The sequence below is a fragment of the Panicum virgatum genome, chromosome 3K (assembly GCF_016808335.1).
Source record: "Panicum virgatum strain AP13 chromosome 3K, P.virgatum_v5, whole genome shotgun sequence".
In the NCBI taxonomy this organism is placed as follows: Eukaryota; Viridiplantae; Streptophyta; class Magnoliopsida; order Poales; family Poaceae; genus Panicum; species Panicum virgatum.
In genome coordinates this window covers 1,743,586-1,759,592 of record NC_053138.1, presented here as the reverse complement: position 1 = coordinate 1,759,592, position 16,007 = coordinate 1,743,586, and the positions used below count along the sequence as shown (strand labels likewise).

The window sequence follows — 16,007 nt, the reverse complement described above, 5'->3', positions numbered from 1 at the left end:
GCCGCAGGTGGCGTGAGAAGAGAAGGGTGAGGCAACGGCTCCCGACCAAGATGATGAAAGAGTTTCTAGACGACATGGTCGAATCGCAGGTGGAGATGGCGGCTCCGCTGCTCGAGTCGCAGTGTTTTTTCGACGTGCCGGCCTCGGGCAAGGCGATCCTGGCTCTGCCTACGGCGAGGGCGGGGAAGACGGCGGAGCAGGGCTGCGCGGGGTACTGCTAGGCCCTCGAGGAAGGCGATATGCTCAGGGTGATGTCGTGCACCCACTCCTTCCATCAGAGCTATATCTTCCTGCGGCTTATCACCAACAGCACCTGCCCCTGCTGTCGCTTCACGATGCCTGCCACCACCGACTAACGCCGCACCGGTCGGACTGTACTCTTGCATTGCGTGGTGGTCATTGTAAAACTTTAATTTTCTTATCCTTACTATCCTTATTATTATGAGAGAGAGGTTGATCGTTAATTTTATTATCCTTACTATCCTTATTATTATGAGAGAGAGGTTGATCGTACGACGTGAGCCGTTAAGAGTGACAATTAGGGATAGCAAAGAGCCTAAGATTTTGAACTAAAAAATCTAAGGGCCGAGCCTAAATGAGCTAGACTCTAATTTTGGTCAATATATCAATGCATTATTAATCTTTATTTATTCATATAAGCAAGCCATCATTGAGACCAAATAATAGCCCTTGCAACTTTGTCTCTTTTGTTCTTCTCAATTTGCTCACGCGTCCTTCAATTTCAGATATTATAATTTTAGTATGCTTTATTTGCAATGAGACAATATTCAAAACTCATCAAACTCATTAGTTCTTTAATTATGTTGCTATTGAACCACCAAAACCCAAACAAGCCTAGATGCACTTTCAGTTTATTTAGAGAGTCTGCTAGAGTTGCTCTTGCCATGCATCCTTGCTTTTTTTTCTATACCTATTACTAAAGCGAGTAAGATTTCTACCCAATTTTTTGGTTTGGTACGTTGGTTTGGTCCGTCTATATCATTGACAGGTGGGCCTTAGTCCATCTCGTATGCGAGTCAGACCAACCCTCTCTGTCTACGATTCGATCACGTAAATCCATATAAATTAACACACAAACACCTATATGTATTTATAATGATAAAGACTTCGCGACGGCCAGCCGTATTTTTTTTCGCTACGGTCGGCACTATCTGCCATCCATACACGATAGGGGATCATCCTACTGTCAGTTCTGCACTACAGCACAGGCTTATCATCACCACAGACGGTGTTCCCCATCTCGCTCGCACTCCTCTCTCTCTCTTTCTCTCTCTCTCTCTCTCTCTCTCTCTCTCTCTCTCTCTCTCTCTCTCTCACATCGGAAAATGGAAGGAGGCCGTGGAGGTGGGATCTCCCGCCGCCGGTGCATGCCATGACCCCCGTGAGGGAGCGGCGTAGCGTTCCCCGGTGAGCGGCGGTGCCCCATCCCCCGACGAGTGGCGGCGCCCCGTCCTCCTTGACGAGCGGCGGCGCCCCGTGGGGGAGCAGCGGCCCCGGGCAAGGGTGCCCGTTGCGGCGGCCTCCGGCGAGGGCGCGCATGGAGGCAGCCCCTGACGGCGCTCGCGGAGTCGCGGTGGCCTCCGCAAGGGTGCACTCCACGCCCCCAGCGAGGAAGCGCCTTGGCGGCGGCTCCCCGCCCCCCTCCCCACCAACTCGACTGCCTCAACATGCTCAGGATGGAGGCGAGCCTGGCGTCCTTCGTGCGGCTCCTGTGGCGCAGCCGCGCACGGGCCAAGGCGGAGCCTAGGCCGGTGCTCTAGATCCGCAACCACTACGCCGGCAAGGTGAGGTCTCCCGTCCTCCTCTTCCTATGGTTTGTATTTCAGATCGGGAGAGTTTTGATGGTTTGTATGTCAGAGATCAGGATAGTTCCGATGGTTCGTGAGGGAAACATGTACTGTTTGTTCATCTTTTTTTGCATGATAGATTGAGGCACACTCGATGGTATGGTGCCAGACCGACAAAAGTAGTACTGCAGCCCATTAACGGAGATTAGATGCAAGATGACTCTGAACTTTGATGGAAAGTGAAATAGTGCATTTCTGCTTCTTTGTAGCTATAGGTGCTATATCAGTTCATCCGCTAATTTGTTGCTCAATGAAATGAACCAATGACTGTAACCACAACCCTTATTTATAATTAATCTTTGGATATCAAAATACACGCAATTATCAGTCACATGTGTTTGTTAATACATTCTAGGTTCATCTGATGCACGATGTGGGACTATTGTGTTCTTTCATGGGGCTCCTACTCAATCATTTTAGCTACCGTGTGGTTATGGCTCAGGTTAGCTTCATTGAATCAATACACCATGGAGTAAATACAGCTTATGAAATATCTGTTTGTTAGTATTCCACATTATTCAGCAATAAATAGGGTTCTAATTCTGGCAGTTTTATGAAATGCCTCTGTGCCTTGTTCCATATGTTGCTCACATGCACCGTCACTTGCTCCTATGTTGCATCTAGGAGAAGCTGTATGGCAAGGTGGCCGACTAGGAGATGGTGGAGGAGCATGATAGCTAGGTGCTGCTCGAGGATGACAACACGGATGTCTCCTTCCTCATGGTCAGCAACCTGCTCGAGTTAAATATTTCCTTTGTTTCTTGTTGATCGTGCTCATCCCTCATATAAAATTGACTAATTAGCGTTTTCTTTTGTGTGAGTTTTCCGTTGCAGTTCACCCACTTGTTTGGCCAGCTGGCACAATTAACTAGTTTGCTTGCATGAATTCAAAATTTCCAAAAGCTCATAGAGTGCTTCCAAAATCGATTTGCATAGGGGAAATGTGTGCTGCTACTACTCTACCACCACTAGTTTCAGTTTGTTGTTAGCAGAAGGCTCCCTAGTAGAGGAAAATGCGTACAAAGTTCAGCCAAATCGGATCCAAATATGATTCTCATATTGGCAATAAAAATGAATTGGAATTTAAAGAAATAATTAGAAATGGTTCCGGATTATCCAAAACAATATACCTCATTAGATAATAACATAGTTCTGATTAGGCAATAATATGATTCTGAACCATGCAAAATAGTTTACTTGATTAAGCAATGTTTAATTTATAAATTTATAATTTATTTTTCAGTGGTTGCCTAAAGTACTAGGTAATATATAACTATTAGCACTGGTATTTGACACATAACTTAGTTCTTTAGCCTGATCTGACCACATAGGAGTAAATGCTATGTTTACAATCATCATTTGCTAAAAATTCCACATAGGAGCTAAACTCAACTTACCAAAATCATTAGATTCATGAATGGTTGTGCTTAATAAACTACACTACCTTGTTGATGCCTTGATGGTCCTGAAAAATCCCAAATAAGCAAATGTGAGCACAAACAAGACAAAGAAACTCAGTATTATTTGATATTATATGATTTCTAGCATTTAAGTTGAAGCCAAGCAGTTTAGTGATTATTCAATACCAATTTAGTAATCTGATATAGGCAATAATATTGTATTTGTTAGGCAATAGCATAGAATAATTCATTGATTAAACATATTCAATTTATTGGAATTTATTTGTAGGTTTCCAATGCTTGAGATGCGGGAGAGGTTGTTGGAGATGGAGTCGGAGGACTGCTTGATGAGGAGGTTGGAGTCTGCGGAGTCGATCAGGTCGTGGTAGCTGCGGCCGATGAGCTGCCGGAGCTCCTTCTTAGCGGAGATCTCGCGGCGGGTGGCGCCCTTCGCCACGCGGATCTCTGGTATGTGCTTGGTGCGGAACAGCTCGTCGGTGTCGGCCACTGCCGCCTTTGATGGCCGCCGCAGGCATCGCAGCCGCGCTTGCCCGGTGGATCTTCGACTTTTACTGTATTTTCTCACACATCTTTATCCCCCAATCCCTGAATGCTTTCGCATTTGTTTCGGCCTTTGTTTGCTGTGAATTGAAGATCCCTGGAGAATGTCAGAGTTTTTGCTACTGGTGAGAAAGTGCATAAAGATTAGTCAGACCCATTCATTTTTTTCAGTTGTGTTTAGTTCTTGTTAGTTGATTTAGTCTCTCAAGGATTAGTTTATCTTCAAAGATCAACATTCATGCTACAAGCAGATCAGTACTATTTCTTGGTAATAATATTTTTTCTACAAGCAGATCAGTCTATTTCTAGGTAGTAATGTTTTTCTACAAGCATGTCAGTACTATTTTTAGGCAATAATGTATTTTTATACAAGTAGATTAGTACTATTTCTAGACAATAATGTATTTTCTATACAAGCATATCATTACTATTTCCAAGCAATAATGTATTTCTTACAAGCAGACCATTACTATTTTTCAGGCAATAATGTATTTTCTATACAAGCAGATCAATTTTTTTGTTCAGAGAAATCTTGCATGTTTTTGGTTCACTCGGCATCAAAATCACTAATCCAGTTTCTAATCTGCATTCAATCAGGAACTAAAAAAAACTCCTTGGTCCTGATAGAATTTTTCTCTTGTTACATTGATAATTCTATTGAAGTGCTTCTATTGGAAATTCTCTGTTGTATTTTATGTTCCTTACAACCCTTTTTTCATGTGCAGCGAGAAGAACTTATGGCTTAAATTCTGAGACTTGGCATCAATAAAGGTGGTGCCTGCAGGTAAGACATTTCTTTTTGATCTAACATACTTTTTGATTGCTTTGGTTTTGGCGAAAGGGAGAGATCAATTGCACATCATGTATGCAATTCAACATCATACTCGCCAGTCTGTTGGTAGAGTTTGTTACTGATTTACGCTTGTCAAGCCGCGACATTACTTAAAAGCCATGGCTGCTTTTCTTTTGCTTCGGTTTAGGCACATTAATATTCTGGGTTAGACAATTTTTCTGAGCAACTCAGTGCATTAAAATATGATTAGACAGTATGAGGATGCATTAAAATAGGGATTCATCAAAGTAAGCAACTCAGTGCATTTTATCTCGGTAACTCAGTGCATATATATAGGCAATAATGTGCTAAGAACATGACAAACCCATTTTAATTCTTCTGAGTTTTGCGGATGCGCCTCTGGCGCAGCGGTAACTCCCGCTGATGGGAGCGTACCGGCGGGGGTTCGAGCCCCCGTCCGCACCTGGGTATCGAGGCTGTGTGCGTGTGTGCTGGGTGTGTGTGTGTGTGGTGGTGTGCGTCCTCGGTATGGCGCGTTCCGAGACTACTCGAGCAGCCTCATCTGCGTTGAGTCCGGTTAGCGTGGGCGCCCAGAAATCTTACATGACTCCCCAGTGCTCCTGGGTGATTTCAAAAAAAAATCTTCTGAGTTTCCGCATATGCAACTCGTACATGTTTCCGCATATGCAACTCGTACATGTATTTAGGCAACAATGTGTCAAGAATAAAGTAGAATAATGCAATTCTTTAGGTAATTTCATCTCTCATGCCTAATTGTTTTTGCACCGCTACAAGTTCTCTAATCAAAGCATTATTTGCAGGTCTCCGGCAACATAGGAGGAAGGATATGTGTAGATTTGAAGCAGATTACGTAGATACAGCAGACAAAATAAATACTTATGTGTAGTCATGCTGGTAGTATAGCTCAAGAACTTTAGACATATATGCATGTGTATGTAAGGCACCGGACAAAAAAAGGTTGGGTAGAAATGCAGTGGATTTTGTGTGAATCTTGGTTATTGCATCGATCTTGTTTTTTTTTGCCCCTGTGCTGTGATTTTTCAGGTTGGCAGGCAGGCAAATAGGGGGAGGGGGGATGTGAGTCTTGGATGGTGGAGGTGGATCCGCCTCGGCAGCGAGCCTATTTTTTGGCACGCGTGTAGCGCTGGTTAGTGCTGCTACTTCCAAAAATAGAAAGGCTATACCGGTTGGCGCTACTATTTCCAAAAATAGAAAGGCCATACGGATAGGCTATATTACGGCCGGCCGTAATATAGCCGGGTCCAATACTTATACTAGTTTTGTCCGTAGCAACGCACGGGCATAATTGTCTAGTTAAAAAAATTGTGCATCATGTTTTTGCTGCAATCAACGCTGGGAAGAGAGACGGTGGTGTTCGGAAAGGTGTACTTAGGCCGGAAAGCTTCGACAGCTGTGGACTGTCTGAGTACTGCTGCTAGGCCGTACTTCAGTCACTGGGATCCAGTTCGGTCTCGTTTTTTAGCAGAAAATTTTCTTTTTACCTCCATGAACTTTGAGCCGAGCCTGTTTTTTCATCTTGAACTTTGAAACCGGCCGACCAGCCTCTTCGGACTTCCAAAACCGATCGCACGACCTCTTTGAGCGGGTTTGAGGGCGGTTTTACTATTTTTCTTTTATATTTATTTTAACCAAATCTTTGAAAAATCATAATAAATCACAAAAAAATCATAAAATATAAAATCCAATTTTGTTGAACTCCACATGAGCAAATATACGCAGTGAACATAGTTTAGTACACATTTTTTTTGCTATATCTTTAGATATATACTTTTCTGTAATTAATTTATAGCTACAATTTTCGTCATCCAAATATGGTGAAATTTTTATGGCGGACTTGTAGTAAAAATTTTATAATTATTGGACAATATTTGACTAATCTATAGATTTATCTATATAAACTAGATAAATCTATAGAAAAATCTAGACGAATCTATATATAAATCAAGATAAATCTATAACTCAGTCATTCATGATCCAATAATCATAAAATTTTTACTACAGCTTAATCACATAATGATAAGTCCACCATAAAAATTTCACAATAATTGGATGACGGAACTGTAGCTATAAATTAATTACAGAAAAGTATATATCTAAAGATATAGTAAAGAATTGTACTAAAATATACCATATAATATATTCAATGCGTATATCTACTTATGTGGAGTCCAACAAAATTGAATTTTCTATTTTATGATTTTTTGTGATTTATTATGATTTTTCAAAGATTTAGTTTAAATAAACATAAAAGAAAAATAGTAAAACCACCCTCAAACCCACTCAAGGAGGTCGTGCGACCGGTTTCGGGAGTCCGAGGAGGCTGGTCGGCCGGTTTCAAAGTTTGAGGAGTAAAAGCGGACTCGGCTCAAAGTTCAAAGAGACAAAAATGACTTTTTCCTTTTTTTTAGCTGGCCTGCCGGCCATATGTATTGGTTGGGTTCTATGGGCCATGAGCCCGTCAACCACAAATAACCAGCCCACCAAGCAAGATAGCAAACCTCATTGCCATCTGTAATGTAGAGCATCTCCAAGAATTTGCTAAATGAGGTTGGCATCTTAGAAAATTTGGCAAAACAAGAAAAAATAGCCTCCAACAGTTTGGCAACTAACTTGGCATTTTTAGGAACTTGGCAAATTCTACCCCTTCAACACGCATATATGCGCGCGCGGAAACGTTTTGGCATCGCGGTCTCCGTCGTCTCCGCGACTCTCGGACGGTGATCATGGTGTCCGCCAAAGGTGCCGCCGAGACGCTGACGCTGGCCCCGAACTTTGTCAAGTCCGGAACGAAGTTATTCGGAATAGGGTCGGGGTGGCACCAATTGAGGAGAAACTCACCCAGCATCGGCTGAGATGGTTTGGACATGTCCAACGAAGGCCTCCTGAGGCGCCGGTGCGTAATGGGGTTCTTGAGCGGGTCAATAATGTAAAGAGGGGTAGTGGTAGACCTAAACTGACATGGGATGAGTCAGTTAAGAGAGACCTTAAGGATTGGAATATTTCTAAAGAGATAGCTTTGGATAGGAGCGCTTGGAGACTAGCTATCAATGTGACTGAACCTTGAACTTATTTCTTTCGGGTTTCATCTCTAGCCTACCCCAACTTGCTTGGGAAAAAAGGCTATGTTGTTGTTGTTGTTGTTGGATTAACCACTTCAATGTAATATTTGGAATTGACTAGAATCACAAGTATGTCAACATAGTAGGAAAAAAAATCATCAGATAGCCTTCTGATGGATCGAAATGAATGTTGCAGAGCTGGCATTCGTTTTACCAGTAGTTTCTTGTACCAAGAAAGCTCTCCTTATCCTAATGGCGGGGAGCTCCAATTGTAGCCGGTCCCAGTATCCCTTTGCAACTTGTATAACTGTAACTTGCATATGACGTTCTGATCAATTAATCTATGGTTCTATTCATGATTGATCGCAGGTTGGTGCCCATGGCACTGGTGCCAGATTGCCTCCTGTTGACGAGCAAGTCATTAGCATGAAACTGGTTACCCCTGCCAAAGGGACGATAGAGCTATCAAAGGAGAAGGATCCTGAGTTGTTTTATCTTGCTCGCTGTGGACTTGGTGGCCTAGGTGTCGTTGCTGAAGTTACTCATCAATGTGTAGAAAGACACCAGGCCAGCTTGTGGAACATACATTCGTTCCCAATGCAGACGAAGTTAAGAAAAACCACAAGTAATGTTTCTTGGTGTCAATCTTTATGTACCTAGTATATGCATGATTTGCCTATGCAGTTGTTACATCCTCATATTTCTTCCTTTCTCCTTTTTCGCAGGAAGTGGCTCTCAGAAAACAAACATATTAAGTACTTGTGGATTCCTTATACTGACACAGTTGTTGTTGTCCAATGCAATCCTCCCTCAAAGTGGAGAACCCCAAAGTTGACATCAAAATATGGAAAGGATGAAGCATTACAGCATGTTCGCAACCTTTATCGGGAGTCACTGAAAAAATATAGGTGCGTACACTTGTTATGGTTTGATCACCCAAGTTTTAATGCATCTTTACTTTCTATTTTCTTACTGAAGAATCAGACAAAATTTTCTCTCACTTCGAAATTGAACTGACTTTAATAATTTTTTGTACTTACTATTGTTGTATCCATTCAGATGTTAGCTTGTTCCTACACTATTTCAGTCTGAGTCTGTTGATCATTAGGTGTTCTTGCCTTTATTGAACCTCATGTAGAAATAAGATGTGATTCCAGTTATAAGAGTTATATTTGTCTGATGAGTGATACATGAATTATTGCTATGTGTGTTCTGATGGTGCAGTAGCACCTGTTAGGCATTGTCAGATGAAAGACAGTAGTAAAAGTTTTGGAGGAAGATGTCATTTATATGTAAGATTTGATGGATGTTTTAGGAGTTTCTACAATTGAAGTTAAGGAGGGGTGATTCCCTTGCCCTTTCACTAAAAATATTGGTGATGCAAGAAATGTAAATTGGGGATTTTGTGGCTACTATTTAGTTAATTAGTATACAAGCATAGAACCTGCAAACATTCAGTTCCTTTACTTTTAAATCCACATGCACAGAGAATCAAATTATTTTACGTAGTCAAATAGCATACACAAATTCTGTTGGTGCCATTTTATCTACTCAAATGAAGTAACTTTGAAATTATGTAGTTCTCTGTGGAATTTTCTAGCTGTATTCAACAATGGTATTTGTTTGTTTGTTTTCGCTTACGCCATCTTATAGGTGCTTTTCATAACTGAAACAGAAAGTAATGACCTAGAAATAGATACACTTTCATTTACTGAATTGAGGGATAAGCTGCTTGCCCTTGATCCACTGGATAAAGATCATGTGATGAAAGTCAATAAAGCAGAAGCTGAGTATTGGAAGAAGTCTGAAGGGTATCGTATGGGCTGGAGTGATGAAATACTACTGGGCTTTGATTGTGGTGGGCCGCAGTGGGTTTCTGAGAACTGCTTCCCCACAGGAACAATAGCAAAGTCAAGTATGAAGGATCTAGATTATATAGAGAAGTTGCTGCAGTTGATTGAAAAGGAGGATATACCTGCACCTGCACCAATTGAGCAGCGTTGGACTGCCCACAGCAAGAGTCCAATGAGCCCAGCATCAAGCTCCGAAGAAGATGATGTGTTTTCATGGGTAATTAATTTGTTCCTGTTCAATAGATTTTTTTTTGTATGTTCAATCTGGGCTGCTGTTGCCATCTTTCATCACCTACCTAAAAGCTCTTTTGCATCTCATGCTAATCTGTTTGTCATTGATTTCTGTGCTATATAATTTGGTTTGAAAAGTGGTATTTTACAATTCGATTGTGCTCTCTTGTCCTCTTCTAAATATAATAGCAGGAGTTGATCCTCTCTTGCTACTCTGACATTGCTTCTAACTTTAACAAATATATGGGGAAATCCTTTCTTCCGTATAGATGATATTACCATACTGTTCCGCTATAATTGTTATCTTTCCCATGTTTCTAAGACAATCACATACATTCTGAAACAGCTGCACATTACAGCTCTTAACTGCTTTGGAAAGTTCTGCACCTCTTGCATCTTCTATTGAATCATTAGCCATGCACGGGCTGTAAACCTGGTTCTCTTTTGCACCTACGTGTAAACTCTCAGCGGCCAACTTATTGGGATCTATGCAGGTTGGTATTATAATGTATTTGCCAACATCAGATGCTCGCCAAAGGAAGGAAATTACGGAGGAGTTCTTCAATTACAGGAGCCTGGCACAAAGTCTCTGGGATGATTATTCTGCATACGGGCCAAAATTGAGGTACCAACGTCCTATTGCGGATTTTAATTTATGTAGACATCATTTCAGTTCTTCAGAATTTGTTGAACACATGATTGTAAATAACATCAATCTGGTTAATTTCAAGAGAATGACCTCTTCACTTGCACGCATACCTGGCTTATTTGCAACAAATTTCATGCGTGGTGACTCTTCTGCCTCCATTTGTCCCTAGGTTCCAAAGGACAAGGACGAACTAGCCGAGCTCCAGGCCAGGTTGAGGAAGCGTTTCCCTGTCGATGCATATAACAAGGCACGCAAAGTTGGAGAAGCTGTTCCCAGTTCTGGAGCCTGCTCACCAGGCAAAGTAACGCGTGTGCTGAAGAGTTAAGACACATAACTTGTCATTCTGTTGTTGATACTTAACCAAGTGCCGAAACTAACATTCAGCACTGTTGGTGGAATGGTGGTTTCCTTACATATTTGTAGAGTTCTGACTTTTGAGATTTTGTTTGTGCTTTCACGTTTGTAATTCTATCCCTGTCTGTAATCATGGTAATATGGTATAATCGAAAACATTTGACAGACGAAATCAACTGCCACAAAATTATAATAATGATCACAAACATGGGGGTTGGAATTGTGCAATTTCAAGCGTGATTTAGCATCCCATCACCCAGAGTCCAGAGAACCCATCACCCGTCCTTCGAGAAAGAAATGAACCAGTTCCTCCCGTCCCAGCTATCGGCGCTCCCCATGGGCTCCGCGGGCAGCACGGCCGCCACCGCCGCGGCCATCGACGACGACGACGGCGTCCCCGAGATAGCCGCCTGCATATCGTCGATGATCGACCGCGGGGGCAGCGTCGAGAGCCACCGCCTCTATCTGGCGCGCCGCACCGCGCTGGAGATGCTCCGCGACCGCGGGTACAGCGTCCCGGAGGAGGAGCTCGCGCGCACCCTCCCGGAGTTCCGCGCCTGGTGGGCCGACAAGCCCGAGCTGGAACGCCTCGCCTTCTCCACTACTCTCGCCTCCGACCCGTCCAACAAGGTGCTTGCTTCCCCTTTGCCCCCATGGTTTGTTCCCCCGTTAGGGTTAGTTAGATTCATGTTCTATTAGCTCGCCATAGGAAACCACATTCTTATCCTCACTATCCGACCAGGCCTTGTACTCATGATTAACAAACCTCCCACAATAAAAACTCACTAGTGTAGTGGAACCCAGTTTGCTGGGATATGCATTGCGAAACTGAAGAGTTAGGGAGAAAGAGGGGTTTCATTTCTCTCATACTTTCTTTTCAAAAAAATTCTCTCATACCCTTTCTCACCGATTCACCCTTCCTTGCTGTTTTGTTGATGTTAGGCGTGATTGTCCGTACGGTCCAGGAATATTATTGTTCCTGTGGTCATGATTGAGGGTGTTAGCACCATTCTGCAAGTAGAATGATGAAATGCCTAGTTTAACGTGTATGTATCTAGAGAAGTTCAGTGATTGGCTGATTGCATACATATGTATAATATGAGTGTTTTTCGCACTTATCTTTTTCATGCATAAGGTGCTTCTTTACACCAATCGTTCATGTCACAGATGAGTAAATAATAGATCTTAACTATGTGTTTTTCAGGTGAAAGTTGTGTTCTGTCCACCTGAACCTGTCAAAATTGCAGTTATCCGAGAGATATATAGCGGAGTCAAGGAAGACAACTTGTCTAGACTGATTCTGATATTGCAGAGCAGAATAATGTCTAGAGCCAAAGAATCTATTAAGGAGATCTTCCCATTTAAAGTTGACACATTCCAGGTTAGGTTTTGTCTAATATTGTTGGTTGCTCTTCACATTTCGTTCAGTTTCTGTAAGTAAACAAGAACATGGACTCTTTTGGTTGTAACTACAATGCCCATCCATTACGAATGATAGCAAGTAGCTTCTATTGTCCTTTGCAACCAGTAACAGACTAGCTGGACTGGCTACAGTATGGTTCGAATCTGAATTTTCACTATTTGCTCTTCTGCACATCATGATCTTAATGTCCAGCTTTCATCATGTAAAGTTGATATTTTGCTGTTTTATCTTATATTAATATTTGTATCCAAACTAATGTGCTCCTCCAATGGTAGATCACAGAATTACTGGTTAACATTACTAAGCATGTCCTGAAGCCCAAGCATGAAGTGTTAACTGCAGAGGAGAAAACCAAGCTCCTGAAGGAATACAATGTGGTGGATTCACAGGTACGTTCCTCTATAATTTGTTGTTGGAAGTTACTTTATAATCTCTTACTGCTTTATTGTACTGGCATTGGAAGTCATGGTGCTACGAGAAATTTGTAGCCTCCTTTTGATACATCTTGTGGAATGCAATAATGCGACCTGGTGCTGGCTGTAGGCTGTTGCTTTTCATGATACTGGCTGAGTTACTGTAACACAATAATAGCAGCACTTGATCTTGTTTACAGCAGCACGATCATGGCCATAAGGTGACTGCAATATCTAGTGCTTTCTGGATGTCATGATTGAGACTAATGAATTATGAAATTACCAGCTGAGTGTCTTGACTTGGTCACATAGAAATATTGATGGTAATTTGGTGGACACAGTCACTTATATTGTGCTCACAATATTGTGTTTATGCATTTTTTCATTAAAAAAAATGTAACTTCGTGTCTTCATGGCATTGAAACTGACAATCGTCCCATATTTTGTATGCAGAGTACTATTATCATATACAAGAAAGCATGTTTAATTGCAATTGCAGTGTCAAATTTGTCTCACTTTCTATTTATATAGGTTCTTATTATATATTGCAGGCTCGTTACATAATGATATGCAAAACAGAAAATAAAATTCTGTTTATAGTTGCCTCGGCGATAATGCATTTCATTTGTTTTGGTTAGTGGATCCTTATCATGCCTGACTTGCAAATCCCACTTGTCATTAATAACTTGGGTGTTTCCCTTGCATATTTATTTTGATAGAGCTTGCTCAACCTGTTGCAAAGTAATTTCAGGCCACTTTACTGAAAACTGGTGCTTGTATCTTTCAGTTGCCTCGCATGCTGGAGACTGATGCTATTGCTCGTTACCACGGCCTTGGCAAGGGAACTGTTGTTAAAGTTACATATGACAGCGAGCTTACCGGGAACCATGTGACGTACAGGTGTATTTTTTAGGGGGCTGGGGTTTTCCATGGATGATGTTTCTGATAAGCAGTGAGTAAAAATAACTTCTCGGCAGATGATACTGCCCTTCTAGGCCAGTGTAAGCACCCTACTATGTAGGATGAAGTTCTCTGTAAGGTGTCAGTAAAAATTGTCTCGCAGCAAAGTTACTGCGCTGCTAGGCTACTATACTGTCTCCAGTCTAACACTAATCTTAGAAACAGGAACAAAGCTAATCCAGTTGTGAGTTATCGTCAATTTCAGATGCTTTTTGCAAAGTTTGGCGTAATATGTGTCCAGTGACCTATTAATTAGGCTGTTAGCTCAGATGTCCTCTGATAACTGTTGCAGAGTTACTTGATTCTATTGAAGAAGTCATAATATTTTGCAAATGATGGTTAACGCCTGTGTTACAAATCAGTAGGCCAAAATCTAAGTAAAACAAAAAAACAAAGGAGAAAAGAGGGTTAATTCTCCTATAATCAGTTTGCAGCTAACTGTGCCTTGATCTGTTTGTCTGGGGCAAAACTTCTTCGTTATCTTCTGCTTTTCTCTTACGACCGTTGCTATTATCGCTGCTGCTGCTCGTGGGCACACTGCATTCGTTGCTGTTGCTGTCGCTTTGCTGCTGCTGTTCCTGGTGGCACTGCTCTTTGCATCTGCTTTTCAGTATGTGGGGCTTCAGCTTGCTCATGTCTGATAGCCGCACTGGCTTTAGGAAAAACTCATCCGCTCCTTCCTCCAGGCATCTGATTCAGAACATCAAAATCAGAAACGGGTCAGGGATTTCTCTTATGATAATAAAGTATCATATGCAATTAAAAAAATGCAAATATAATGTTTTTTATCTCGTGTGTAGATATCATATTTTTTTTAATTCTTTATTTGACTCGTCCTCTCAAGTTTCTTTAAGCCGCTTGTATATCGTGCAACTAGAAACAGAATAAACCCGGACAAAGACGAGTGGTGCTAGTGAGCTGTCTGCATCAACAAAACCTGTTTCATGGATACGGCAATATGGAAGATCTTCTTGACCGATATGCGTATCATCACATATCTTTTTCGTTTATTTTATACCAGAGATGTCGAGATTATACTAGGACGGTGTGAGCTGTGTCATGTGTGGGGCGGTCCCTCTATTATACAATACATGTGACGCCAAATCATTAAAGATTTTGAGAGATTCCCATGTCCAGTTTGGTCCTAAACATATTCATTTCTATGTTTTTTTAACGGGTATCCATTTCTATGTTTCCATGTAAAAGAAAGAAAATTTAACTCTCCAAAAGTTTTCAAACCATGAAGCAATTTGCTGAGCAAGAGCAGGTCATCTGTCATCCAGAAACATTTCTCTTAGATGATGAAGTTGTTTTACTGCTTCTACTCAGAGACTCACTAATATTTCTGCACGCTTAAGTTGGATTTGTTCTTTCAAAAATCAGGAGACAATATGAAACAATATTACAAAGATCCATAAGAATTCTCACCTATTGATCCTTGAAGGAATGTTCTCGGATGACATGATCACCACTGGGATGTCTCTTAGAGATGTTGATTCCTGCTTGAACAAAACAAGCATACATCTTTAGATCCTTTTGTCTTGAGTGGATCATCGATGGACCATACCAAGAAACACAAACAGAAAAATATGGTCGCTACCTTGATCTTCTTGAGCAGATCGTATCCCGTCATGCCAGGCATGCAGTAGTCTGTGATGATCAGATTCACCGCAACCTCCTGATTATCCACAAAACAGTAGCAGAACCAAAACACACATCAGAAACCTTTCTTCAGACTAGGAACAACACTGTAAATGGTTTACTGATTTGGCGACTCATAGGAGGAAGAGGAAGCCATCTCCTTACCAGCTGATCTTCGTGGACGGAAACTGGTGGGCTGCTGTCCTCGCCATGGATCCCCAGGAACTTCAGAGCCTTGCTTCCGGAATCGACAGTGGTGACTTGGAAGGAGGAGGTCTTGAGGAGCCTCTCGATGAGCTTCCTGTCCGGGAGGCTGTCATCCACGGCCAGGACATGGAACGGGGTCTCTGTGGCCACCGCCATGGAGGAAACAAGAGAGCTGAACTGAACTCCCTTCTGTGTCCTCCTGCTCGTGTTCTTTGTTCCTGACTTAGGAGCAGCTGCAGAGAGGAAGAGTTGCAGAGGAGACTAAAAGCAGGGAGGTATGCGTGCTTGGCATGAGAGGCTTTGCTTGCCTGCTTTTGAAGGGTGTGGGTGTGGTTGAGTTGGTATATATACATGCAGGCACATGAAGGGATTCCAGGAGATATGATGGAAAGTGAAGGGAGGGAGGAAAGGGGGTGCGATGACTACGAAAGAAAATCGCAGCGCATGGAGAAAGCAAGATCCGGGGCGGATTTGCTCCAAATCTTGCCAGGAATTGACTCCATCTCCACAGAAGAATAGAATAGGAGGGAGGGGAGAGGGAGAGCACCCGGGC

The 16,007-nt window shown here is 42.1% G+C and overlaps 2 protein-coding genes, 1 long non-coding RNA gene and 1 pseudogene across 4 annotated transcripts; 3 read left to right on the top strand and 1 right to left on the bottom strand.

Annotated features, from left to right (window-relative positions):
* The first annotated feature begins 1,736 nt into the window (after positions 1-1,736).
* On the top strand, positions 1,737-3,646 carry LOC120700513. The gene is made up of 3 exons (XR_005685927.1): positions 1,737-1,805; positions 2,493-2,591; positions 3,558-3,646. It is a non-coding gene; the product is annotated as an uncharacterized LOC120700513 (long non-coding RNA).
* A 4,848-nt stretch (positions 3,647-8,494) lies between these two features.
* LOC120696677 lies at positions 8,495-10,897 on the top strand (annotated as a pseudogene).
* LOC120696675 (DNA-directed RNA polymerase V subunit 5A-like) lies at positions 10,649-13,805 on the top strand. 2 transcript variants are annotated; one of them, XM_039979653.1, is made up of 5 exons: positions 10,649-10,776; positions 11,132-11,440; positions 12,015-12,191; positions 12,509-12,622; positions 13,434-13,805. In XM_039979653.1, exons 2-5 carry the CDS (start codon positions 11,147-11,149, stop codon positions 13,557-13,559), a joined length of 711 nt encoding a protein of 236 aa, XP_039835587.1. In that variant the 5' UTR covers positions 10,649-10,776; positions 11,132-11,146; the 3' UTR covers positions 13,560-13,805. The 2 variants fall into 2 exon arrangements, with proteins under 2 accessions (XP_039835587.1, XP_039835586.1); XM_039979652.1 differs by lacking the exon at positions 10,649-10,776 and having other exon boundaries at positions 10,927-11,440.
* A 71-nt stretch (positions 13,806-13,876) lies between these two features.
* Positions 13,877-16,007, bottom strand: LOC120696676 (two-component response regulator ORR9-like). Its single transcript, XM_039979654.1, has 4 exons — positions 15,413-16,007; positions 15,207-15,284; positions 15,035-15,105; positions 13,877-14,296 (listed from the first exon to the last, which is right to left on the bottom strand). Exons 1-4 carry the CDS (start codon positions 15,608-15,610, stop codon positions 14,041-14,043), a joined length of 603 nt encoding a protein of 200 aa, XP_039835588.1. The 5' UTR covers positions 15,611-16,007; the 3' UTR covers positions 13,877-14,040.

Bases quoted from the DNA above. Each gene is read 5' to 3' on its own strand.
- LOC120696675 (XM_039979652.1), top strand. From the start codon at position 11,108: ATGAACCAGTTCCTCCCGTCCCAGCTATCGGCGCTCCCCATGGGCTCC. The intron at 12,192-12,508 runs GTTAGGTTTTGT...CTCCAATGGTAG, and splicing joins TTAAAGTTGACACATTCCAG to ATCACAGAATTACTGGTTAA. The intron at 12,623-13,433 runs GTACGTTCCTCT...TGTATCTTTCAG, and splicing joins ACAATGTGGTGGATTCACAG to TTGCCTCGCATGCTGGAGAC.
- LOC120696676 (XM_039979654.1), bottom strand. From the start codon at position 15,610: ATGGCGGTGGCCACAGAGACCCCGTTCCATGTCCTGGCCGTGGATGAC. The intron at 15,106-15,206 runs GTAGCGACCATA...TTGTTCAAGCAG, and splicing joins ATCTGCTCAAGAAGATCAAG to GAATCAACATCTCTAAGAGA. The intron at 14,297-15,034 runs GTGAGAATTCTT...GTTCTGAATCAG, and splicing joins ATTCCTTCAAGGATCAATAG to ATGCCTGGAGGAAGGAGCGG.